Genomic DNA, 27,000 nt, shown 5'->3' with positions numbered 1-27,000 from the left:
AAAATAAACACTCTTTTTTCGGTTGAAACAGTATCAACAACCTTACTATAATCTATCAGTTTGTGCTCGGTGGAAAGTTTGAATACATTTGAAACCTAAATTGTCGAGACATTGTTTAGCACAAATATTCTAACGATCTTATCTTCAGCCCTACTGAATAGTCGGTCATATTTCGAACCGATGGGCGGTCATGACTCGAGTCTTATTATTGTGACTAATGGAATTGTCTCAGATCTAAGGCCAGGTGCCAAGTATTTTTGTCAGCTTTTTTACGGCTGTAAGTTACTCCCATGTCCACTAGATGGAAAATATACACATAGTAAAAATGGGGATCTCTACATGAAACTTCGACATTAAACAATTTACTTGTACATTCTAAGAAATAAGAATATTGTCTTATTTCACATTTGATGTGACACATTAAAGTATTTGCTAGAATAAGAGTAAAATACCTTTAAGAAGCATAAAAACACATCAGGCCTGGCCGTTTGTTTTTTTATAGGTGAGCTGTGAATCGCTCCCCTCATTTGCTGAGGCGAGCTAAATCAGTAACACATAGAATATACTTCAAAGACAATCGACAGATGACTTAATAAGCCCCTTTAGTATCTGTCGGTTGCCTTAATGTAATAGCCTCAGTCAGAAGTGTGCTGTTTTACTTCTTTCAATTTATATTTGCTTTAACCGTGAATTAGGCACCCCCTTTACTTGAAGTATTTAAAAGAACAGACTCTTTCAGTTTCACATAAAGCTGGCACAACACAAAACAACAATTCTCTTGCAAAACAATCTTTTTGTTGTACAGAATTTGAAAATGGCTTTGAAAAAATTTTTTTAAAACAAGCTGAAGTTATACGTCTAGCACTCTTCAGAGAATAAAACGTCAGAACATAGATGGAAAAATCTACGCTTAAAATACCCAGTTTTGGATCGAAATAGGCCAATCAGAAAACGCGAGCACATGACTGTTGAGGTTGTCCAAAAATATTCCTGTTTTCTTAAGATTGAAAGATTCTAATCGCTACAAACGTATCTTTCCGTCAACTATCCTTTTCCAAATAGATCGAAGTTTATGCCTATCATAACAAAAACCGCCCAACAAGCAAAAAGTTATTTGCAAAAAATGCAATGACGGGAGAAATTGCTATTACAAAAATAAACCAATTAACCCTTGTACGTTTTCATAATTCTCTGAACAGGAAATTTTAGGGGAGCGATTCTTCATTCATGTTCTGTTTAGGAGAGCAATTCATAGCTCGCCTCAGGTTGCGAGGGGAGCGTGGGGGCGAGCGCGAGCTATCGCTCGCCTCAAACGGCCAGGCCTGCACATATTGATTTTTCATAGGTATGGGGACAAAGCTCTATAGGCACACATTTGTAATCCAACAGACTGGTCATAAAAACTTGGATATTTTGATATTTCATGGATATAAAAATCTAAAAGGATATTTGATGGCTGATTTTGACATATACTGAATTCTTAGGAAGATAGAAAAAAACAGGGTTTGGGCTGAGAAACGTTTTCTATGAAACAACTTCATACAAAACAAAAACTGTACTGGCCAAAGCATACAGTTAATCAAGCATACAGTTCATAAAACAAATTTACAAATTGCTCTTGTTTTTGTGTTGAGAAATAATTATCAAAACTTTCCCAACATCATTAATCTGCAGGAAACAAGAATGAAGATAAAAACAGAAAAAATCTGGCTTAACAGTTATAATTGTATTAACTTGACTAAAAGCAAGAAATGCTGTCGTTAGAAACATCAAATGTAAGTTGACACTTTAAATTTGACATCAGCATGAAAGAAGCAGATGCAAGTAAACTTGAGCACTAAATGAGATGTTCCAGAACACTTTTTCGCTTTGATAGGCCTTAACAAACCTAAACTTTAAGCTAAACTACTTATGAATGCTAACCCTGCTAAAATATATACAAATATTTACATTTATCAGCAAAGTATTCAAGCAGTGTCATGTGGTCTTTGGTCCAATTTGCTTTTGTGTGTTTTAACCATGTAAATAAAATATGTGATTGTTTCTTTTTCAGGAACTGGAATACTTTTAAAATGCCTTGAAATTGTCTGTAGAATAAAATTCAAAATATATAAATTCTGTCTGGGATGGAAGGAAAAGAAGGAAAAATAAACTGCTGCAATGTTCTGATAAAATCTAACTATTAATGATTATTCTGACATGCCAAAAGCATAAATCAATTTATCTGCTTGTTTATCATGATAAAGAATGTGCATAAAAAACAAACTACTGAAAAGATGGCACTTTGACAAGATGACTCAAACAACTTTGGAGGTAAAAATAGATTTTTAACACAAAAAATTAAATACAAACCTCCAACAACTGAGATTTATTCATCCCAGCTTTATTCTGCAACTTGAAATGTCGTCTATATCTCCGCAAAGTGCTGATTTGTAGTGAGGAAAAATCAACCATCTTGAAAAGGAAAAATGTCTAGTTATTTTCACGAAAAATGTCATTTATTCGAGATAAAACAGCACACGAAAGAGAGGTGCAAATGTATTACGAAAGCAATACAAAATATTAAAAGATTGAAATGTTGTAACTATATATAAATATATATGTATGTAGCATAGAAATTATTCAGCTTTAGCTATTCAACTTTGATTTTTACATCATTGCAAATGACTAAAATATGTTTGCATCATTTTCAAGGGTTTGGTAACACCTGACTATAAAAGAATGACAAATAAGGTGTCCTTATGATTTACAATATAGAGGCATTCCACTTGAAGAAACTACCAAGAGAGCTTTTGCTATCTATCTCAAAGTAACAAAAGTGGAGGTAGGTTAACAGTAAAGAAGATAATCCTGATTTAACAAAAAATCAAAGCTTTAGCAGATAATTTACAAATTTATGTGATTTGACTTTTTGAAAGCATAAAAAAATATATAACTTTATTGTTGTAGAATTGTGCAGGAAGTTGAAAACCTTTGAGATGTTCAGCAAAGATTTCCATCTATCCCTCAAAACAAAATAACTAGGCTAAGTTGTAACGAATCCTGCATTTAACAGGACTTCCAAAAAATTTGGCAACTCAAACAAAAAGGTCTGTGCATCTTGAAACATTAGTAGTGAATACTATTTGATCGTCAACAGAGACAACACAAGATTAATATCTAGCAAAATTATAATGTCTGAGAGGGGGGGGGGGGGGCTAAACAACTCACAATTTTGAAATAAATTGTATTTGGTAGCAATTGTTTTGAAAAATGTTAAAAATACTGTTTTCCTGAAACTTGTGTGATTTCATTTCATATGGAATTCACTAAAAACATAAACAATGCTGCACAGTTTAGAAATGTGGACATGAAACATTTTATTTTCAGTCGATCTAAGTCCTACCTACTGATGGGGCAGCCTGGAAGGCTAGTTGCCCTGCAGCATTTCAAGTTTATTTTTACAAATCACAATGCACGTACAAGGCCATCTACTGCAACTTAAAAGTAAGTAAAAGTCAATTAGTCAATAGATTCAGCTAAAAAATCAATTATCTCTAAAGTTATTGTGACTATTGAAAAGCATTTAAAAATCTTACATCTGCTGATTCATTTTCATCTTCAGAGTGTGGTGACTTCTTCCTTTTGTTCCTGGCTCTTTGAATCACATTTTTATGATTATCACAAATATATGTATGTTTGCACTAAAATGATACAAATTGACTTTAAGCAAACTGAAAGTTTTTTAAAACCAGCCTTTTTGCTCAGGTAAATCAATTTAAAAAAATTGAGATTCAGAGCTGCCCATTTACTGAAACATAACAAGAAGGGGTTTATTAGTTGTAAAATTTTAGCAAGGTGGGCTCTCTGAAATTTTTAAGTTAATCACAAATATATGTATGTTGTTCTTGTCATGTAATCGTTGCAATTAGAAAATTATGAGGGTTGGTGTTTTTTGCTCAAGGGTTTGGTTTAGTTAAAACCACCACCATGGTTAGCATCAAGAAAAATTTTGAGATATGACATTCTAAGAATGAATATAAAAAATTAAGAGCATGGATAAGGAAGAACTTTCTTTTTAATATCAATGATCTTTGGGTTGGATTTGAATTGGGGCAATTAACCCCATTTCTAAATGCATGATAACAAACCAGTATACTCAGTACAAAATTATTGAAGAACTTTCTATCTATATATTTTGTGCTTACAATGCGTCAATATTTTGTGCTTACAATTCATCAGTTGTATTTCTTTTCTATTTCTGGTTTAGTCGTCAATAGCTGACCTATAGTGCAGTATCAATTCTTCATAGCCTTCTTTATGTTACATTATTTTTGGCTATATCCAAGCACAAACAAGGGGGGCTGAGACTACAAAACTGATTACAGGGTACCTGTAAAAAGGCCCTAATCCCATATAGTCACGTCTAAAATCAACAGGCTCCCAAGGTTGATTCGAGGATTAAAGGTTTGGAAAAAAATTGCAAGCAAAAAGTTGTAGGAGGTCCGAAAAATTTCATCATGACCCTCAACAAATATCAGCAAAGGGTCATAACCCAAAAAAATACAATCGGGAACCCAGAAGTCGTCCAATTGAAAATATGTGGTTTTTAGTTTCTGATTTGTGGTTCTACGAAACTTACACACAAATTCATCAAAATAACAGCAGAGGTTGGTTCTGGGCCCGAAAACAGCTTAGCTAATTTTCGTGTCGAAATATCCTAGTCCCATCCGGTATCTAATCAAGAATACGTATTGTAAAATTTTTGAAGTAAAAATGGAAATTTATTATTTTAATGCAAGCTTTTACTTGCAAGTAACTGTTGTCGAATTACAATGAAATCTATTTGAATTGATTTTAGTAAACGGCTGTTGTTATCAAAATGGCCATATCAAAGGTCTTTCAAGGTGTGATCGCTACCACAACAGTAAATAGATTGGCCACAGCTAAGTAAATGTGATCAAGAAAACTAAAACTAAAAAAAAATTAAATCAAAGAAAAGGTACGTCTATTGAAGAAGCAGATTGGTTTTACTAACATCAGGATTCAGGGTTAGTCCCAGCTTTTTCTGCTTTACGAGTTTCTGAACTCTGAAGTTGAAGCTGGCGTTTCCAGCCCACCTACGGCATTTTTCTCTGTCCTCAAGAAGACAGCAATACAGATCACCATTTCTGCCACTTTCTTTTTCTTGCTCGCGAGAATTGCTGGACTTGAGCATTTTCAGGTGAATTCTGAATGTTTACTAGCTAGCTCAGACAAACCGCCAACGCAACTTCCCCTTCTAGGCTACCATTTTAGGTCTACCATTTTTTAATCCAGTTTGAACAATAGCTGTTCAAACAAAACAAAAGAAACCCAGCCGAGCAACGCGGGACCTCGTGAGAGCTTTGTCTGACCAATCACCTTTCAGGGTAGCAGACCAGTAGGCAAGGAGAAAACATAACAGGCAATAACCCTTTTGACTCAGCAGCTAGAAATGTCTACAATTCGCCCTCCCTGAAATATCTCACTGCGCCCTTGAAATCCTTACGGTGTTTTTTCCACAAAGAAACCAATTCTAAATATACGATATTGTTGTAAAAAGGAGATCAGACTTAAAGAATTATTAATCATCATATCTTTTCAACAAATTACCATAAAAAGCATAAAAAAATCCAAACATAGATCAATCTTCTACGTAAATTTCTTTTCTTAAACTAAATGAAGGCTACTTTTCGTAAACAAGGCACCTTGGGCCCTTTAGAATAAAACCGGAACAAGGCCCCAATTTATGAGCTGAAAGGAGGCCCATCCAGTGGTGTATAGTATGTTAAACAGAAAAGCGTCTTGCAAAAATGAAAAAAATGAAAGTCTTTGAAAAAAAAATTTCAACATAGTTCATAAATATTTAAAGAAACCTTAAGAACATAGATATATTCATATATTTTGGGGCACCTTTCCAACGAAGGCCTCTTTCGATCGGGGGCCTTTAGTATTGAATTAAGGCACCATAAACTGCGTGACGCCACTGGTTCAGATAAAATATTATTGCAATTTACGAAAATTTGTACGTTAGGCAAAAATACAAGTTAGGTAAAATTTTGCAAAATAAAAGTTCCAGTATATGATTCACATTCACAGTATACGGCGATCTGTTCTGCTGGTTCTTGCAAATACCCTAGCTCATGCCTGATCTAGCGTTAAATCTTCGATACGTTTGCTCAGTTAAAAGCCACCTTTTTAACCGTTTACGACGAATTGACGCAAAATATATACCCCAACCCCAGCAATTTCGTAATTTGCAAAAAAATTCCCGTTTCACTAAAATTTCTTTTGAATACATACTTATCTGAAATGGCTTTAGAGTAGATACATTCTAAAGCTTTCAAAAACGATTTTTTAGTTTGCAGTTTCTTTTTTGAACATTTTAGGGTCAGCGAAACATATTTTAAGTGAGGGGGCCAAACTCCTAAGATTGGGGAAGGGCACGGGAAAAGCCAACAATAGTTGGTGGTAAGAAACATCTCAGAAATACAACATTCTAAAAATGGCCAGAAACTGTATCCAAAATCGATTTTGACCAACATTCTTTCATTACTTTTTCTAAAAGTTCGATTTATTTTAATGTTGAAATGATTCAAAAGGTCTTGCAAAATTTCAAAATAATCTTATGGCTCAACGAGCTATCAAAATTGTTTACATTAAACAAAGGACCAAAATACGACGGGGAAGAGAAACAAATGAGGCACGTCTTAACAATGAAATATGAAGATAAGAACATCAACAGAAGAACTAAATCAACTAAAAATAGAAGATAGTAAAAATTTCGAGAATAAAGCGCTCCCAATAAAAATGAATTTATAGAATTAAAACAACCTTCAGGATTTGTCAAAACGATTCATCATGTTTAGAACTTCAAAGTCGATACTTTGATACAATTAGTTTGGCAAGGAGGGGGTAGTGTACCTTTCCCTTTATTAAAATCTTTCTTTACCATGAAAAATACGTTAACAGTTTAATAAATAGCATTTGTTCTCTTTTTGGCGGGACAGGATCATCGAAAGAATCAAAGTTTAAAGCTTTTTGACGATACCTTCAGAGAAAAAAAATCAATTTTTCATACTTTCTAAAAAACCTTCTTCCTATGCAGCTGAAATTCTCTCTTTTTGTGGTGTTTTCGAGAGCTTTTCCGTTAACAAAAAGCTCTTGTGGGGCTTGCTAAGCACGTATCCCAAGCACGGTACATTGGCAGGGGCGGACTGGCCGGTCGGGCTACCGGGCTACCTCCCAAAGTTACTGCCATTTTCTCTTGATTTTGCTATTAAGTGAAAACTCGTATTGTTTGGTAGGAGCCCTCTTCTATTGCAATAATACCGAGACCCTCTCAAGATTAGTGGATACAGTACAGAATGAATAAAGAGATCACTTTGCAGTATTTAAGTACTGAAAAAGCATTTTCCAAAATTGTGGGCCCCATGGTAAGAAAGAGAATCCTGGGCCCAGGGCTCACTATCCCTAATGCATAAATACGATACTTTACTGGAAGTACCAAAATCTGATAAATGTTCTCTTCGGGACCTCAGTTTAAATGTTTTCATTAAATCATAGGTTAAGGTGGTAAGGAAATGACAAATTTTGTGGCTCAATTTCTAGGAAGGTACATTATTTTAATGCTAACCAAATTGATTTGGGAGTATAGATCAAAACAGCAGAAGGGCTCAACCCCTTCAGAACCCCTTCAGCTCTGACAAAATGTTTGCTCCAGTACATCCATACTTCTAGTCCAGTATAAAACATGAATGATTCGCCAAATATCTTAGGCATAAAACATCGGTACTTACACCAAATTTTGGTGTAATTCTTCGGAAAAATTTCGACATAATTCCATTGGCGTGGTCTGACTGTGCTAGTTTTTTATTCGGAAATTTGCTGACGTGGCGAAAACCATGCGAGATTTGCCCTGACGAACTCTGCAAAATAAAAGGCCCGTAGGCACTGGGGGCAGGGCCCCCTCCCAATAATTTGCCAAAATTGTGTTTGAAGATCTTATAAGCGCAGTATTTCGTAAGGCAGATAAAGAATAAGCTATATTTCTATCCATGCCCCTCAATCCAGTTTAGCAGTCTACGGGCCTGCATAAAAATGAATAAGTTTTAAATGTCTCCCATTGTAAACTACATGTATTGCCTAGGATCTTTCTTTCGACAAACTTGATGTGGCAAGTATTCTAGATGCATTTCTGGCCATCCCTATAATGAACTTGCTGCGGGCCGGATAGAAACTTGCTGCGGGTCGGAGTTCAAGAATGGCTGGTATATACCTTTCCTTTCTTTCACATTTATTTTCCTTTCTTAACACCTAACTAGCTCTTTGTAACTTTTCTGTTATCCTTCAGCGATATGTGCAAGCTGAAAAGAAGCATGCACTTTCTCTATTTTTGATAGGGAATAAATGAATGGAACAACTTGGAGGCAGACCAAATCAATCAAATTGAGCGAATGAGTAGAACATGGGGTGTGGAGTGTACATTTGTTATTTGCTTTAATTTTTGCCTGCATCACAGTAGATTTCACAGACATATTAGACGAATTTTTATATGATTTTTCTGAAACAGGGACGAAAACAGTGGCTAATTTTAGGGGGACATGGAAGGATGAAAATTCCAACTTTTCCTAAGGAATTTTTCTTTCGACCTATAAATCTACTGTACCTACCGAATCGATAGGTGGAAATATCCCTAATTCCAGACTTCTAGTTTCTCTATAATAACCGTAATTTTTAGCCTTAAGCATAAAAACACTAAAGATGGTAAAGGTAATATCTAACTTTGGATTAACGTAACACGAACATTCAAACTTGTCGTAAGAAGAAAAGCAACATCTAAGCATAACGAGCATTAGATATATTCAATGATAAAAAGTGAACGATTAGTGGAAAACGATTGATGGATGGGTCCGCTCTACCCTGTTAATTTTAATAAGGTCTACGTATTTTACATTCACAATCTAAAAATTAGGTCTTCCAACTGAAATTGCATATTCCAAACTCACGCCCTGCTCTGCCCTGCCCTGCAAATTTAACAAGTTAAATTCAAGGTTTCAATAGAGCCACGTTTGCAAAAACCGGTTTGTAAGAAACTCTAGGATGCCAAAAAACTTTAGTACTAGGCACAAGAAAAATTAAGAAACTGTAAAACTTCCATTTTAAAAAAAAGAGTCCAAAAGTTTTTATTTTGTTGATTTTGTTTTGGAAAAGATGGCATACTTTTTATTTTGATATGTGTGGGTTTTTTCGTGACGATCTGCGTTTATATTCCCAAAAAGGCTCAAGTCAACGCAACTTTAGGTCCCAAACAAAGAAAACAAATAAGAAACTTTTAGTACTAAAACGACAGAATTTAAAGGCCAAATTAAAAAAATTAAGTGCTTACCCTAGTGATGCTGATCCAAATAGTGATGCTGATCTTATAAAATAAAAAACGTGTCTTTTATCTATATTCAAGGAATTCCTTTGCTAATGTTTTCTCCCCAATTTACGAAACTTTAGCTTAGGGTATATTTAAGAGAATTTTAAACACAATAGCTTACAGGAAGGGTAGACCATATTTCTTTCTAATTTTCCCTAAAGAGCAATCCAGATTTAATCGCCCCAGACCTCCTTTCATACTTTCGCGCCCTTTTGTCAGAAGTGATAAAGCACGTGATTGAATTCTTGAGATATGATTGGTTTGTTTGACTGCGTTGACTAAAGCCACGCTATGCTTGTATTAACAGTCTTCACATTGAAAGTAGAGTTGGGGAGAAAAGGCGGTAAAACAAAATCATAGTAACCAGTCAAAATGCCAAAGGTATCAAAGAAAAAGAAGGACCCAAACAAGCCAAAGGGCAAGAAAGGAGCGTACATCTTCTTTCTTGAGGAGAGACGGTCAGAACGCAAGGATGAAAAACTATCATTTCCAACGCTTTCAAAGGAGACTTCGGAGGAATGGAAGCATCTAGGTGCAAAGGAGAAAGAGAAGTTCGAGAAGCTGGCCTTGGCAGACAAAAAGAGGTACGAAGAGGAGATGGCTGACTACTCTCCACCTTCCTCTGATGACGAGGATGATGGAAAGAAAAGAAAAAGAAAGAAGAAAGAGAAGGATCCAAATCAACCCAAGAGGAATATGTATGTAGAATTTTCGCTGTAGTTTTGTATTTTTATCAATAAAGAACATGGCGCCATGTCGTTCCTAGGGGCCTAATATCCGCTTGCCATTTCAACAGGGGTATATAAACTATATTCACTATATTATTGGTATGTGCTTATTATTCTCTTCCATGGATGTTTTAAATTTCCATGGGTTGGGAAAATATTTCATACTGCGTTTACTGCTGTGCTCGAGTTCTCGCATGGCCCCAGCTCCACAATGCCTGTCATTTTTCCAATTCACCCCAGAAAATTTTCAAATGTCCATGAGATTTTATTGCTAAGAAAGAGTTAGTTTTAATATTAGTCCATATCTGATTCAGAGAGGCAAGAATATTAACTATGTAAGGCCCTTCACAGGTTTGAGACAAATATACTCGTTCTAGTATTACTTTAGATCTAAACTTTTAAATTTCCTCTGCATTGCAGGTCATCATACTTCCATTTTTGTGGTGAAAAACGCGCAGCAGTACGTGAAACCAACCCTGGTCTATCTGTTGCTGAAATAGCTAAAATTTTATCTGAATTGTGGAAAGAATTAACAGAAAAACAAAAGGGTAAATATGAAGAACTGGCTCGTAAAGATAAAGAGAGGTATTTGAAAGAAATGGATGCATACAACAGTAAAGGGAAAAAAGTGAGAGTTGAAGAGTAGGGATGTTGCTTTATAGCTTCTATTTTGCATTCTGAACTTTACAATCTGATGTAAATTTTCATCGAGAATTGTAATCAATACTCCATTCGGATATATTTCACCATTATCGTGGTGATGGTTTTCACCTAACTCTATAGCACTGACTTTAAAAGTAAACGTTGCATTTTATGTTATTTGATATGCATTGTAAATAATGAAAAAAAAATTTGTCTTGCCACTGGAAATAAACAGCTATCCCTGGGTTTAAATCATTCTATAATTCACTTTTATGTACCTATAAAGACAATCATGTAATGCAAATTTTTTGGCTGTGGATAAAATTCACCCCAGTTGAAAAGTGTCTAATTAAAATACAGCTATGAGCATGTGCAGGCTTTCATGGCTGGCATCTACCATGTTTCAATCTTTTGATTTACAACAATCCTGTTGCCAAGCCCCGATCAATCACAACAACCCATCAACAATTTAAATTGTGTAAAAAATTATCTAGCTATCAAGTACTTCATGATGATTCATAAAAACCCATTCTTTCGTTCTCATATAAGCAAGGAATTTTTAGTGGCAAGTGCATTATATGTTACATTCCTTGTTATGGCTTAAAAAACTTGTATCTGTTTGAACAACATTTGATAAATTGTTGCTTCCAGTTACTTTGTGTCGATATGTAAATGTTAAAATATGTTTTTATGCACAAGTGTGAAGTTTTTTGACCATTGCTAGAGTTTCAACTGTTCCCTTTATTTTATTGATAATAAGTTTGAATGAAAATATCAATATTTTTGGTGCATGCATATTTTGATTTGCTTTTTAAAAACATGTAATGTTTCTTTAAAAAAACTTATTCTTGCAACAATAAATGAATATTTACTGAAGAGTTTTATGATTCAAGATTTTTGATGGGAATGAAAATTGGACCTGGCTGTTTAAGGTCAAATATGTTTGTATACAAAGTTATCAAATTTATTCAATAATCAGAATCCAATCGAGCTGCATGACTATCCTGTCATTCATAAAAAAAACAAATTTAAATGTTGAAAAGTGGAAGCTGATTGGTACCAGTCTCAACAAATGAAAAGATCACACAAATTGTCTCTGTTGAAATTGCTCCTGAATTAAAAGAAAGTTTGGCAAGGTAAAAATTCTGTTCAGAAAACTTTCAACAGTACATTCAGAGGCATATTTTTCTTGCATTAACAATTCAACATGTAAATGATTTTGCACAAACTGAGTTGCATTTTGGCTCTTTAACACATTCTTGGTGGACTTGGCCCAAAACTAAGAAAGGTTACTTGCATTGGCATGCATATTTTTTATTGATTGTTACTTCTCTGGAACCACATTTGAAAATAGGAAAAATAAAAATTAGGTCTTTAAATTGCAAGACATTATTCTTATGCAGTGGGTCAAAAACAATTTAGTCCTTAAACAGCCCCAAACAGTTACCCTGAAGAAATGATTTTAGGGACACTGATTCAAACACAGAGATGTAACAATATGATGTACAGGAAACATTTGTCATTTTTGCAAACAACATTTTATCAAGAGAAGACAAAGGCAGATGGCAATGCTGAATTGTGCAATTATTTCACAATTAGCTATTTAAATCTTTTAGTTTACCTGTGTAATAAACTTATTTTGCCCCCCTAATTAGAAAATATGCCAAATTTCTTGTCATGCAAATAAAGCTTATGATGAAAAACCAATTTATTCCTTTTATGTTAGACCAAGGGTGCTTTTCAAACTGTTGAATCCTTATAGGGGAGAAAGAAGGATTTATTAATTTTCTAACTCGGGAATAAAATACCAGTATAAAAGAAGGCAATAAGCCCCCTAAAGAAAACAGGGCATAGACATCAGAAAGTCGAGTCATAAGGCTATGTTCCTACATCATGGAGAGCGAATTGGATTGTTTGTAAATTGGTGCAAATCGCTCCATAAACCACCAACAGGAAGGTGTTACTAAAATAAGTTACATAATAACCCCTAAATTTGATTGATAAAGAGGAGGGAATTGACAAGAAAAGCCTTTTTCACCACTAAGAGACGATGCACCTGTCCTACCTAATAGCATAAAAAATACTAAATAGCATATAAGATGCATAAAGGTATCAAACGATTTAATGATTCCATAAAAAGAAACTGAAAGTGCACAGCTATACCAAAAAGCAGTTTACATATAAAGAAAAAAAAGGGAGGGAGGGCTGGCAAAATAAACAACACAATTGTATTGAGGCTTCACCAAGCAAAGTGACACCCACACTATGTCACAACCTCAAATACTCATAGATTAACCAAGGGAATGAAAATGCTATGAACCACACATCTAACCTTTGTTTTACAAATAATAATAAAATCCACAGGAAGCCAAAATACTCCTCTGTATTGCATATACACTAGTAAAACAAATGCAAGGGAGCATGGCCCAACAAACCATAACGACAGCAAACAATAACAAGTTCATCAAATTAGTTAACAGTCAAACACCCTTCATGAAATTAAAGATATAATCAATGGATTCTAAAAAAATTGAACTTGCTAGCTCAGTAAAGAACTTTGTGACAGTAGAATGGGATTGGTCAAAGGTATACCAATTCAGGACAACCAAGCATGTTCTGGGTTGAGAGGGTTGTTTAAACAAGTCTCTATTGAAAATTTCTTGTTGTTTGGCCAGCTAGACATCTCTTAAGATTTGACCAGAATTTGCTGCTGCAGTGAAATTTTTTTTTATGTAGCGAATTCCAGTGAAATGTAAAGGAAAAGCTAAATTTTTCAAACAGCTTAACTGGCAGCCTGACTGTCCAAACAACATGAAATTTGGGACACCAGCTAATCTCAACATGAAGATTCCAATTATTTGATCCATTTTTGGCTAATATGAAGAAAGAAAATTTACAATGCCAACTCAAATTCAGGAATTAATTGTAAATTTAAAGAACATTTTCAGAGCACGAGCACAAATATACCTCAGTTCCCACTTCAAGGGCCCTGCTAAGACTCATGTTAAAGTTAGGAATCGGGGCATATATATATAAAAACTGACTTGTGAACGATTCCTTGAGTAAAGATTATGCAATTTGATGCACACGACGCAGAAATGGGAACAAATGAAAGAAGGTTCTGTTATAAAAGCAATACATTTCCTTCAAATTACACAGAACGTCAAGTAAATATAACGAGGATACTAATTGTCCCTCTGAAGTCTTCGTTTTGGAAAATTTGGACTTGATCTTCATGATGCTCATCGTCAAGTTTTTCCTTTACATCCACTCAGTACATTAGAGAAAATAACTAGGGCACTATCAGTTAAAATGAAGCAATTACTATCTCCCCCTGGATTCTGATAACCTGTTGACGACAAAGTTCGTGGTGTCAATGAATCTTTCTACACAGTTTACAAGACATCCTTCGGTCTTAGAGTCTAGCTTTGATCCTGGCTTCTCCACGCATTTCTCCCAACAAATGTCTGTAAGGTTGTGCACGTGTGATTGAAATCGCGCCTTTTGGCTTTCTATTGCTAGAAACTGTTGTAGCTCTGGGTCTACTTGCTCTCCAGTGGCCATAATGATTTCAGTTTTTCTGGTAAAATTTGACAAGTAATTTAGGCCAGTCTCTCTCACATCAGGCAAATCCAAAGGATTGAAACAGCCGGCCGGCCACGTGAAAACATGAAGTCCGGAGTACAGTCCAGAAGTCCGGTATCCAAAGATAATACCCGGTCTGGGGCTCAGCAGATGGTAAATATCAAGGAAAACAAGGACGAAGCATATACTATGAAAATGCGCTTAGATTCTCACTTTCACTAAGTTCTTTATTTAAAAAGATATAAGATTGTAATTTCTGCATCGTTGATAATGATCATTTCCGGACAGCATTGATTAAGAATCCGAGACGATATAGACCGCACTTGGCGTTGCTTCACCCACGTGAAACAAGATGGCAGCTCAAGGAGCATTTAGTAAGGAATCCTTGGCGGCCCAAAATGTAAGCATTAGTATTTCATTCTTGGGTTTATCTTTGATTTAACTTGAAATTTTCAAATTTTTGAAATTAAATCTAACTATTAGTCATTTCAGTAAATTGTATTTCAAATAGATCTTAGTACAGTAGTATGATTTATAGTTCTTGTATAGAATAATGAGTGATTTAGAAATGCTAGGTTGATAAACTAGCATAGAAAATGTAATTGTCTATGCACCTGTCTGTAAAATTTTGAGAGGTTTACTTAACCAGTTTCAAGATCCCATTAGAGATTTACTTAACCAGTTCCAAGATCCCATTAGAGATTTACTTAACCAGTTCCAACATCCCATTAGAGATTTACTTAACCAGTTCCAATCACGAGATTTACTTAAGTTCCAATATGAACAAAACATTTGTAGATCCCCTCAAAACCTCTGTGATACAATAAATCTGATGCCATGAGATGTATTTCAAACTTTACTGTAATTGTTAATTGAAACTTTGTGTTTTACAGTACAAAGAGTTCATCCTACTTTACAACAAGATAGCAGAAAAGTGCTTCCAAGATTGTGTTACAAGTTTCAATGAAACAACCTTAACAGAAAATGAGGTGCTTCAGGAATTTAAAGATGATTGTTTGATTTATAAAATTTCTGTAACACTTCCTTTAAACCTTGGAGACACCACAGGGAGGACTGACATCCTCCCCACTTTTGGCCAAGGTCAATTTTCTAATTTGTATAAATGTGATTAAATAATATGGAGGGTGGGAGGGGTTAAAGTGACAGACAATAAAAAACTTTTCTTGTGTTAAGAAGTGTTGTTGTAACTGGGTTGTCATTCAACTCTCCTCAAAGTATGGACATCACTCTAATTTAAGACCAACTCTAACCAAATGTGCTGGGCCAGTTTTTTCCATGTGAACACAGCTAACCCAAGATCACTCTTGGTTGACTATTGACTATCTCAACTCCACTCTCAGGTGTGGATTCAGACAGGTTGCATAGGTTTAAGAAGATCGGTCAAGGCTATATTTCTCTTTGAATGGAATCTTGAATTTTTATCTAAAATTTCAATTGCAACATTGCTGCATTAGTCCCAGGCTGACTAAACTTCCAGTTTACATACTGAATTGAACCCCCACACAATTCCTAGTTTCGTATGGACAGCTCTCTCTTGTTGCAAAGATTCTAACAGAGTTTCCAGCCTCTCAATTCGTCTTTTATCCCAAAGCATCCAAGGAATTCCAAATCGAGGAAATTAGTTGCCACTCGAAGTGACAGTTTGGAGTATGCCATCTATCCTCCACTATTGAAACTGATGGCTATTGTTTGCTAAAAACCTGTGAAAACCAGTGCCCATATGTTTCTTTTATGCGAAGAAAACCAATGCATAAAAGATTATTCAATATTGATATCCAAAGCTCCAAAGTGTGGAATCTCTGTAATCATATGTCGCAACCTGACACAAAATGAAATATGGATGCAAATGAGATTCGAAGCTCTTGTAGAAGGACTAAACTTTCTTTTTTGGAATATGTCATGGTAATTGAAATTGAAGTTGCAAGTAGATCAATCAAAGGGCATGCTGAACAGAGTTTATTTTTGACATTTTAGAGAAAGGGAGACAAGTTAAAATTTCCTAACCTCGTGAATTTTCACTACCAGCACACCTTTCTGTTAATGGTACACATGGGGCCCTGTATGTTTATGGTACATAGATATTGCTAAAAGAGCACTGGTAGTGAAAATTCAAAGAGGTACCAGGGAAAAGCACCCCCAAATTAAAGTCAAGATTTTGGCTAGATCCGCATCTGACTCTGGTGGGTTCGTTCCCAGTTAAACAGTGTTTGTTCTGAAAAAATGTCAGGTGAATGCAATCTATGTTAGTTTTGATTATATATATGCCCATATTTCAAGCTTGCCCATTTTCAATATGAGGCATACAACATGTGGATAGGCCAATAGTTGAAAAACCATGTGTTTTTGTGTGTCCACCCTGTCCATGTGGGTAGGAGTTATAGGGGCTTGGAAGAGCAAGACCCCCTAATCAGGCAAGATTTATCACACTTCAGGCTCCATTCAGGAAGTTCTAAGCCCCCTGAAATGGGTAGTATGTGCTATGCCAACAAGCCTGATATTTGTGTTTTTTTGACTAATGCAACTGCTTTTGAAAATTGAATGATTTTGAGTAGCCCTTTCTGGACTTAATATCTTATATAAAAAAGCAGCCTGCAAAACATAATTCCAATGAAAATGAAGCAGAATTGATTGAAGACTCAAATTTATGTTACTCAGTAGCAACATCAGTTCTTTTGTATTTTAGATTGAATGCACAAATAAATGTTCTGGGAAAATGGTAAATGTAAATCACCGGCTCATGGCTGTTTTCATGGAGATTGGACCACCAGTTGATAAGCAACTTGGTCTTTCTGGTGCAGGGATGGGTCTCATGTGAAGATAAAAACAACAAGTCAACAAATTTGATGGCTTCAATGGAATCTTTGAAACTGTCAACCAATTAGGTTTTCTGTTTGGTTTGAAGACACTTTTTATAGTACCAGGAAGCCTTATGATGTCAGATGTCCTTTTATGCTACATGACAAGAAAAACTGAAATTATTAATCCAGGGCCATGTCAAGTCGTAGAAAATAAAGCAGCAACATTTTCAAGAAGATTAGCTGCTTTGAGTGGAAGATTGGTATATCAAGAAGAACAAGGCCCACTACTCAGTGGACAAGACTGTCAGGAACTATTATAACTTTTAAACATTGAAATGAGTCTTGAATTTGCACAGAATCCATGTTGTATTGCAGACCTGCTGAATTTTTCAAAACGAAATTCCCCAATATTTCCTGGAAAGCATTAAAAACAGAACTGTACATGAAAACTCCTCAATAATTAAGCATCTGTCCTTGAACAAACAAATCTGCTGCATTTTGTAGCCAAGTAATAAAGGAAGGATATGTTAATACACCACAAAAGTTAAGAAATTATTTTGTTAATTAATGCCATTTGATAATCAAATATTTTTTGCTGTGTGTTTTTCCTGTGTGAACTTTATTACACACGTGTTTATAAAGTAAATATAAGCATTCTTCCCTTTCATTAACTATATGTTAGCCCATCATTACATTTTGTAAACTCAATAAAGATTGACGGCAAAAATTTTACCTCCCTCAAAAGGATAAAAGGTAAAGTGTAAATAGTCCAAAAATCATCATAAAGAATGGATTTAACAAGATTTGTCTTTTTTTTGCTGGCATTCTTGGTATGGTTATTGTTCGAAGGGAAAAAATCCATAATTTTTTCTGCCTTCACCGTTAAGTTAAGTAAATATACAGTAGAGATACAGAAAAATTTCTCAATCGTCCCAAAACCGATTCACGGTTGTGATTTATGAGTTCATCGTCTTAAGGTTTCGTGAAAATAAGAATGAATGGTGAGTAAAGTTTTTTGGGGCTGCGACATTTCCATATCAATATTTTATCTCTATTATTCTTCTTATGTATTAGTAGCAAAAAGATGCATTTAATTACTACTTGCACCACCAGGGGCGAATTCAAAAAATGCTTTTGGAGGGGCACATATTTTTGCTAACAAATATGGTCATAAGATAAATACTCTCATGTGCTGCTTTTATGCGTTTTTTTTACTTCAAAATAGATTTCAATATTTCATACTTTTTCAACGGCTACAGAAATGTGACTACGCTACAATTGTTGCAAAAAGGCTCACAATTATACAACATGGTGAGAAAAAACGTCTTCTTTTGCCCGGCAGAAAAATCCTTTTTGTGCCGACGGACGAAGTGTTCGGGTGGGAGTACAAGCGCCCCGCCCATACCCCCCTTTGGCGATGCCCCTGTGCACCACTGTAAATAAAGTGTTGGTCGATGAAGCCGAAATTACATATATCTGATCAAATGTATCTTAATACTACTGCCAGAGGATCACAGAAGCAGGTGGCTTAAGCGGCAATGCAAGCCGTGGAAAAATCTGAAAGTGTACTTAAAGGTAGACGACAGGTTGTCTTGCTCTATTCTTTTAGAAATTTTAGCCCCACTTTATTTCCCGTTAGCCCAAATCAGAAGAACGATTGCTCATAAAAGTTAGACTAGGGCCTGGATACTCGAGATCAAACTAAAAGCTTCGTCTTATCAGTGGAGAATTTAATTTCAAAGAGACGACCAAATCAGGACAAAAACTTACTGGAAAAAGATTATTTTATACTTCAGCGACATTGACTTAAGCCTGGTAATTAACAGGAATACTTAAAAAGTTAAACGTTCTTACGGACAAAATAAAAATATATTATATCATTTCGTGGGCAACCCATCACAGACAACCGTTCGAAACACCGATGATTGCTGAGTGCAGCATGCCGATATGGTGTTTCAACGTTTCCAATGCATTCAAAATCTCAGGTGAAGATGTTATCATCAATAGACAGACCTTTTCACGAAAAGAACCACTCCTAACAACGAGTCCGCGATAAAGCTTCCTTGCTATAGCAAAATGATGACCCAACAAGAGATTATACTTCCCAATCTAGGTTCAGTAGAAAAAATGCCCCCGCCCGGTTTCTGTTACTCTCCCCGCTAAAATCTTTGCTCCCTTGCCGAGTCGCATCAAGGGGCGTCGCCAAAGGGGGTACGGGGGTGGTGGGTGCGGTATCCCCAACATTTTGTCTATCGGCACATTAAGGTTTTTTGCCGGGCCAAAGAAGCAATTTTTGTACTCAACATGTACTCTTTTTGCAACAATTGTAACATATTGACATTTGTGTGTAGTTGAACTTTCAAAGTTTTAAACAGGAACGCATAAAAGCAGCATGTAAGTGTATCCATCTTTTCACCAAACCCTCAAAAAGAGTCAGCAAAAATCACCTCTTTACCTCTCTAAAAAAAATTTTAGCCTCGCCCCTGCAGTTTATACATTTTCTACTATTTGGGAATTCTGTTCCCTCCGCCAACCGGTTTTTATTTGATCTCCGTCGAAAATGTATAATTTGGGAATTCACCCCACTGATGAATGCCCGGTGGAGTCCTCACTGGGGTAAATAACAACACTGCTACGATCACCTTCAATTTATATGATTCATGGATCTTTGAATGTTTACACACAACGAGGAAAAAATGGAGAATCATATACATAACAGTCAATTAAAATAGAAAAGGGGGCTTGATATTGAATCAGATCAACATCAATTCACTGGTGGATTTTTTTCAAGCCATTATTAAATACTGACAAAATAAAAACAGTGTACCTTGTAATCAACATCAATGATGATATTAATCCTAAAAAAGTATTTATTGCTTTGCTACAGCTTTATACTTGAAAAAATGTGTATATATTTTTTTTAAAGTTTCCCAACAGATTATACAACTAAAACTATTGTGAGACAATGCACTTTCTTTATAGGATTGAAATTATTACCAATATCGATATCATGAATCAGGAAATTTCAAATAAAAATGAGAGATCTTGGCACGATTTGTTGATTTTCATAGAATTTGGCATCGATATTGATAAACCATGCTGAGGCTCAAAAAGCCATTTAAAATTGGTGTGCTACGGTACTGTACGTAAAAAAGCCTGTGTTGAAAATAAGCCACTTTAATTTTAAACACTATCTGTATTCACGTTGAAATTAACGGGTAATTTATGACTGATAACTGAAAAATAAAGCAAGCTCAATGAAAATTTGATCTTGCTTCAAAAGATTAAAGGACTTTTAGGAGTTTTTATAATTTTAAATTTGGATATCGGATTGGCCATTTATATTCTGTATCTATAGTTCTGTATGTTTCTCAGAAACCCTTTTAATTTCATTTGGTGTTTGTGCGCCTACTGCTCAAGAGTAGCTCCATTTTTGTGTGGAATGAAAAATGTTGATATTGAGCTGAGTTGGCTAAGGAGGCTGAAGTTTGTGACGTCACAATCATAATTGTGATATGGCGTCAAATTTGAAACTATAACAAATCAGATTGGAAAGAAATACGCCACAATTTTCGAAGTGTTTCGAAGGTAACATCGCAAATTAGCTGGAAGTGATTTTCGTTATTTTTTCAACCAGAAAGCATAGTTTTCTTGGTTTCTCGTTGAGATAGTCATAAAGATGCCTGTTTTACCACGGAACAGGTTTTTATGCCGCAATCGTCGCCGCTCTCGTCCGCGGAGCAATATTTTGCGGCGAATTTGCAGATTCTTCAATACGTTGTTCAGCTGTTTTCCGTGCGTTAGCAGCCCGGACGCGGTGGAGTCATGGAACAGCACTGATATCGAGGAGTTGAGCAGTTCGGAAGAAGGATATGAAGATAGTGAATGTGAGAACATGGTTATCAGGATTGTCGAAAACGACGCTTCAAGATGGGATGTGTATAGTGACGACGAAGACTCGATACCCGGACAAGTGGACTCGACATCGCGGTTCGATGTGGATCGAAGACCTACTGGAGGTATGTCAAATATGTTGGACTTGAATTTATCTTTTTAATAACAATGAAACAAATTAGTTTGAACAATTAAAGGAAATAGCAACAGACAGTCAACAAACAAGGTAGCTAAGTCTTCCATTAAAACCTGGCATCGATAAAAGTAACCACAGATACAATTGCTGAAAAAATAGACTTGAATACAATTTTCGCCCTCTTTGCTATATCTACAGATATCATCTGTGCTTCCTAACGTTTCTAGCAAGTTCAGCGATATTCTCTTCCAAAAAGCACAGTTTTACTTAAATTCAATCTCGAATACTGAGTCATTACATCGTCATTACATGGTGTATCTTTACCCGTGGTGCTCTCCTCTAAGCTATAGTTCACAAATGTTTCTTTAGGTGCATCTAACTCTCCAGTGAGATCAAAGACAAGGACCCTAGGCCCAGCACCGGATAAAATTGACCAGGAGTCTACAGGTGGACAGGATGTTAAGAAGACCCCAAAGGCGAACAGTATCAGATGTCAAACTCCATTTAAAACACCAATGGTAAAACTCCCCTCAGGCAAAGAACAAGGAGACTTGGTTGTTAATGAAATTGGGAGCTCTGAAGATATTTATGACGAAAGGTTTGAAAGAACAGAGCAATTTTCGAATCCCAATCGACCACTCGAGTTAAATGCCGGAGATCCTAGCAATGCTGGACCAGACAGCTCTTTTTTCCTTGACAAAATGGAACCAGTTGAGTCTGATATTGAAGAGCTACAGGAGGTGCAAACATGTCCTCAAAAGGGAGATGAAAAAGAAGGTGATGCTCAGGACCTGGGTCTACTTATCACTGGTACAACGTGCTTTAAGACTTCAGCCTCGCCACTTACAAATGCACCCTTGTTGCCACCTGAGAATAAAGACCAAGGGAAATCATTGACGAAGGAAGATAAACAAGAGATTGATAAGATTCTTCTTGGTGCTGAAGATGAGAAGCAACTTGCTTGGGGGGAGGAAGATGAAGGTAAAAAGAAGAAGAAACAGGGAAAGGGAACAAAGAAAAGCAAGAAGAAGGATAAGCAAGATGAAATTAAGGATAATGTTCTTGGGGCACTACCCCCGATTCCGGATACTACAAATGGAATTCAAATGGCATGGGGGGACAGCACCGTGGATCAAGAAGAATCGTCAAAAAAGAAAAAGAAGAATAAGGACAAAAAGAAGAAGGGTAAAAAGGGAAAAAAGAAGGATAAGAAACATGACAAACAAAAACAAGAAAAATGCGATGAGGTCATGGACATAACAGAAAAACAAGGGGTGGAAATAGGTGCAAAAGAAGCAAATGTTTCACAATTAGATGAAAGTAGTGCGCTTTTGAAAAATGAAAAACGAAAAGGTAAAAAAGAGGTGCAAGCAGTGCCGAACCAAACGGACGAGCCAAAAGCCACCTACGATGAAAATATAAACGCACTCTTTCCAAATTCTACTGGCGAAGAAGAGGAAACCAAAACTAAGGGCAAGAATGGTAACAAATGTGACAAGAAGAAAAAGAAGTCCAAAGGTTTAGGCCACAAAATCGGAAAGATGCTATCTGAAGTATTGCGAGACGACAAAAGTGGTGATGAGAATGATGAGAGTAATGGAGCCAAACAAGCAGAGAAGAAAAGCGTGCTTAGAAAACGCAATAGAGTTTCAGTTGCTCCAATGATTGAATCGGTGCAAGAAGACCAGAGAGAAGAAGCTTATGGCGCCGAAGACAACATCCAAGAAGAAGACGACTTCTTTCACCCACGTCATAGGCCAACGTCAAAAGAAAGACCCCCTTGCAGAGGGGATCCAACAAAGGGTGGGCTTTTGCTTATTGACGTCCCAATAACCCCTCCGGAGATAAAGAGGAATGACCATGGTGTTGGTCATAGTTGCAAACTTAGCGATTATATGAAAAAACGCCGTGAAAGAGAGCTGGAAATGATGACACCCAGTGAGAGAAGAATTGCTGAAGAAGAAGACAGAAACAAGAGGATGCAAGAAGAAGATGCTGAGCGAAGGATGGAAGAGGATAAAAGAAGAAGAGAGGAAGATTATCAGAGAAGAAAAAGAGAGGCACACTGGGCAACAAGAGCACTTAATAAACTGAGAGGAAATACCCAGAGAAACGACAACCAGGAAATCAAGGAAACCGGGCGTATAATCTTTGTTCAGCCAGTCAACCAGAGCGAGGAGGAAGATGAGGTGAGTGGACCTTTAGAAAACTTCTTGACCAATTATGAAAAAGAGCATTAGAAAGAAAACGATTATATATCAAGAAACTTATATATGAGTTGGATATGCACATGTACTGCAAAATAAATTTCATACTTGCTTAGGGGGTTGCCCCTGTGCAGTCCTTGCTTAACTATTTCAGTTCAAACTGATGTTTACCCCCAATAGGTGATTGTAGACATTATTTCTAACTCAACTTGCTAATTGAAACTCTAGGGAAGAAAGCCATCATATATTGACATCTGTTTTTTGAAGCATTTACTGATTTTAAATAATCATCTTAACCTAGTTATCTAGCAGAAAATTGATTTGATCAGGTCAGTTGAGAGAAGTTCCTACCCCTACAATTTTGATGAGTGGGGGAGAATGACTATAAAGTATCAGGCACTGGGGAGCGTTGAGAAAAGCGGGGGTCTAAAAAAGTGAGGGGGGCTAAAACCATATAAAAGGAGGCTTTACTGGTAGTTTATTACTTAATATTTAGAATATTTTGCAAAAAGTGGCTAAAGCCCCTTCCCAGCCCCCCTGCTCTGTGGTGCCTGAGTATGGTAGTATATTAAGGTCCCTTGCACCCAAGTAATGAATTTAGATCAAGGGGGTGGGGTGGGGGGATTGCATATATCTAGAGATAATTTCAAAACAGTAGAAGCTTGCATATAAGATATATTTTTCAGTTAAGTATCTTAGTCAGGTAGGCTCTTAGTCAAGGAGTATCTTTAATTAATTTAGGGTTTAAGTTCTTATCCAATCAATGCTTTCTTATGGCACTTCAAAGCTCCTCTAATTCCTAATTTTTGCCTTGAATGTGCTGCACTACCGATATTTACTTACACTTACTACATAACTTAATATAGAAGTTGAAAGTAATTTGTAATCATTTAAGTAAGAACCTATTATTTAAAATTTGCATTAAAAGGTGATTAATTAAAAGGGTATAAAATATAAATTTTCATCTGCAAGTTCTTACAAAAGTAACTTGTTATATGTGGGCTTTTACTGTATGGGTTCTTATAACTCCATCCATGCAAAGGGGTACAATTTTAGGAAAGAGAGAAATGCCAAACCATTTTAGGTTGATGAGGAAAAGGCAAATACACAAAGCAGCACTCCTCTTCAACCTTGGGACTTTTTTAGATCAAATCTAAAATATTTTCCAGGAAGCCCAGTTATAGCAGCCCAAGGGTATAGCTGCCTAAGTAAAAAAACACAGTACAAAATAGACTCCATTAGTGATAATTGAATCTAAGTCTACATTACGGAGCAGTGACCAAACTACTGGGTATCACAAGCTGGTGCTATAATTTTAGCCATTCTTTATATTTCTATTTCACCCCTTGGTAAGAAATTTTTGAAGGGTGTTGTTGATATTTTTTAGAATTTTTGAATCATTTGTAACTAAACAAGTCTTTTCCATCTTTGGTTTTTGATACAGACTTGGGCAATCCCATAAGTGCAACACAATAGAGTCAGAAACAAGCAATTATTTTAGCTGTTTGTAATGCTTGATGCAAGCATAACCCAGGAAGATAAGGACAAGCAGAATCTGTGTAGGGTTAAGTTTCAACAAAGCCATCAGATTATTCTTTAGCACTAAGCTTTATAAGTAAGGTGACCATGAACAAATATATTATCAAACTAACAATGTGCATTTTATCTCCAAATCAAAACAGAGAAAAAATCTATGAATGCATTCTTTCAAATTTGAAAAAATTGGCCTCTTATTCACCTATTAAACTGCAGGTTTAGCTGCAGATTTATTTCATGTATATACAGCAAAAAATAGTTGGAAATGAGTATTTTCATGATTTAGTTATCTGTTTAAAACAGTCAGATATACCTTGCTCTGAAGCCTAGTAAAATGCTAGCTTTCAGTCAAAAAGTTAGCCACTGTAGATTTATTTGATTTACAAAAGATGCTTAATACAACTTAAAAACTTTTAACTAACAGATATGCCAGGAATTTGCAGATATACCTTTAATAGTTTAGTGACCAATATAAAAAAAATCATAGATAATGCATAAAACATGCACATTATAAATTGCTTTAAATGCTTCTGCAAATATGTCTTCTGACATACAAGCAATTTGCTGGATGCTTGGAAAAGTTTTTAGTCACCAATAGAACATAACCATAACATTTTAGCAAGGGAACATCTCCAGTTAAAAACTATTTCCCCATATGTGTTAAAAAGCCTGAGCTCACTCTTAAATTAAAATTTTTCGGGACCAACCGAAGTTACGCTTTGTGAAAAAAACGCCAGTAAATTAGCAAAAGGGGGGCCTGCCAATTTCATTTTAGTTGGGCTTAATAAGGTCTCCTATTTGGCCTACTGATGAAAATTAAAATAGAAAAAATACCTCTATCAAGAAATTTTAAAAATCTAACCTGGCATTTCTTTCTCTTCAGTTTCCGAAGGCGATCGATTTTCTTTTTCCTTAGCACATCTGTGCTCCCTGCATTTCCACTACTGCCATTCAACGTAGGCAGCATGGGCCTAGTCTCAGTATCTTCTTCCTTGGACGAATGCCCCTCGGAACCCAAAGCAATGGTTGGAACAGCATCATGCTTGATCTTTGGTCGGTCTAACTTCCAGTCAATACTACGTAAAACTGCCGGGTCCTTTTCAAAACAACTGTTTTCAAAGTGGATACTACATACTCTTGAGTGAGCAGAGGGTTTGAAATTATGTCGACTAATTTTCTCGACCCATGCTCTCCTCTGGAGAGGATCTGTCGGAAATGAAAAGAAATGAATACCAGAGCCCTTGTATTGTCTTCTTCTACATGATCTTACAGCACAACCAACCATGACTTTACCACATATGGATAACCCGAAAGAACATGCAACGAACTTGAATTTTATACCAACTGAAGGCTGGATGCCGAGATTAGCAAGGCTTCAAGATTCAAATGTCATCTGTTACGTCATGTGTTCGCCCATAATCCATTTCGTTCTCAGATCAAGGCCCAATAAAATGAGCACGGCACAAGATATGAGCCCAATAAAAATTAAACAATTAAAGTGGGGTTTGATACTAACATCTTTCTAACAGAAGCATTTCTCTTTTCAGGAGTAAATGGCGCGTGCCAAGGTTGGGTCAGCAGAGGGTGTAGAGAAGTGAGAAGCATGACATGCAACGAAATATTTTGCAAATGACGGGAATACGGGCCTTTAACGCACCCTTCCGTGTCTGCAAAGATCTGTTTGCTTTTCAACCTGGCCCAACAGAAGAACATAACATCTACCCTAGAAAGAGCGCCCCTCCAAAGAAATATACCATCGCGGAAAAGAACACAATGAACTACTTGTTTGTAATTTTATTCTAGTTGTAAAATACGTTTTATCTAATGAAATTTGGTGAAAGAATGTCTTTAATGATACTGGAACCTTTGGGCCTGTCTGTTCGAGCCAGAGGAATTATAAGGCAACTTGGGGAAGGGTGTAAAATCCACTTGACTTAATCCGTGGACCTGGTTCAAAACATGTGTAATGTAACGCTAGTGCTTATTTACCACAATGTGTTCAGTTCCAATATAACGCTCTTCATACCAA

The 27,000-nt window shown here is 36.1% G+C and overlaps 3 protein-coding genes across 4 annotated transcripts; 2 read left to right on the top strand and 1 right to left on the bottom strand.

Annotated features, from left to right (window-relative positions):
* Positions 1 to 1,705: 1,705 nt before the first annotated feature.
* On the bottom strand, positions 1,706 to 26,365 carry LOC135686263 (histone deacetylase complex subunit SAP30L). 2 transcript variants are annotated; one of them, XM_065202463.2, is made up of 4 exons: positions 25,834 to 26,365; positions 3,579 to 3,683; positions 2,353 to 2,454; positions 1,706 to 2,087 (listed from the first exon to the last, which is right to left on the bottom strand). In XM_065202463.2, the coding sequence occupies exons 1-4, from the start codon at positions 26,254 to 26,256 to the stop codon at positions 1,968 to 1,970; spliced, it is 750 nt and encodes a 249-aa protein (XP_065058535.1). In that variant the 5' UTR covers positions 26,257 to 26,365; the 3' UTR covers positions 1,706 to 1,967. The 2 variants fall into 2 exon arrangements, with proteins under 2 accessions (XP_065058535.1, XP_065058536.1); XM_065202464.2 differs by lacking the exon at positions 25,834 to 26,365 and adding an exon at positions 5,018 to 6,367.
* On the top strand, positions 9,728 to 11,492 carry LOC135686265 (high mobility group protein B2). Its single transcript, XM_065202466.2, has 2 exons — positions 9,728 to 10,122; positions 10,573 to 11,492. Exons 1-2 carry the CDS (start codon positions 9,797 to 9,799, stop codon positions 10,796 to 10,798), a joined length of 552 nt encoding a protein of 183 aa, XP_065058538.1. The 5' UTR covers positions 9,728 to 9,796; the 3' UTR covers positions 10,799 to 11,492.
* LOC135686266 (mitochondrial import inner membrane translocase subunit Tim10 B) lies at positions 14,629 to 17,931 on the top strand. Its single transcript, XM_065202467.2, has 3 exons — positions 14,629 to 14,779; positions 15,273 to 15,368; positions 17,084 to 17,931. The coding sequence occupies exons 1-3, from the start codon at positions 14,732 to 14,734 to the stop codon at positions 17,213 to 17,215; spliced, it is 276 nt and encodes a 91-aa protein (XP_065058539.1). The 5' UTR covers positions 14,629 to 14,731; the 3' UTR covers positions 17,216 to 17,931.
* Positions 26,366 to 27,000: the final 635 nt, after the last annotated feature.

Source organism: Rhopilema esculentum, chromosome 6 (genome assembly GCF_057945365.1).
Source record: "Rhopilema esculentum isolate cy_ngs chromosome 6, ASM5794536v1, whole genome shotgun sequence".
NCBI classification, from domain to species: Eukaryota; Metazoa; Cnidaria; class Scyphozoa; order Rhizostomeae; family Rhizostomatidae; genus Rhopilema; species Rhopilema esculentum.
Note: the sequence above shows the minus strand (reverse complement) of the source record. Positions and strands in the feature narration are given on the sequence as shown.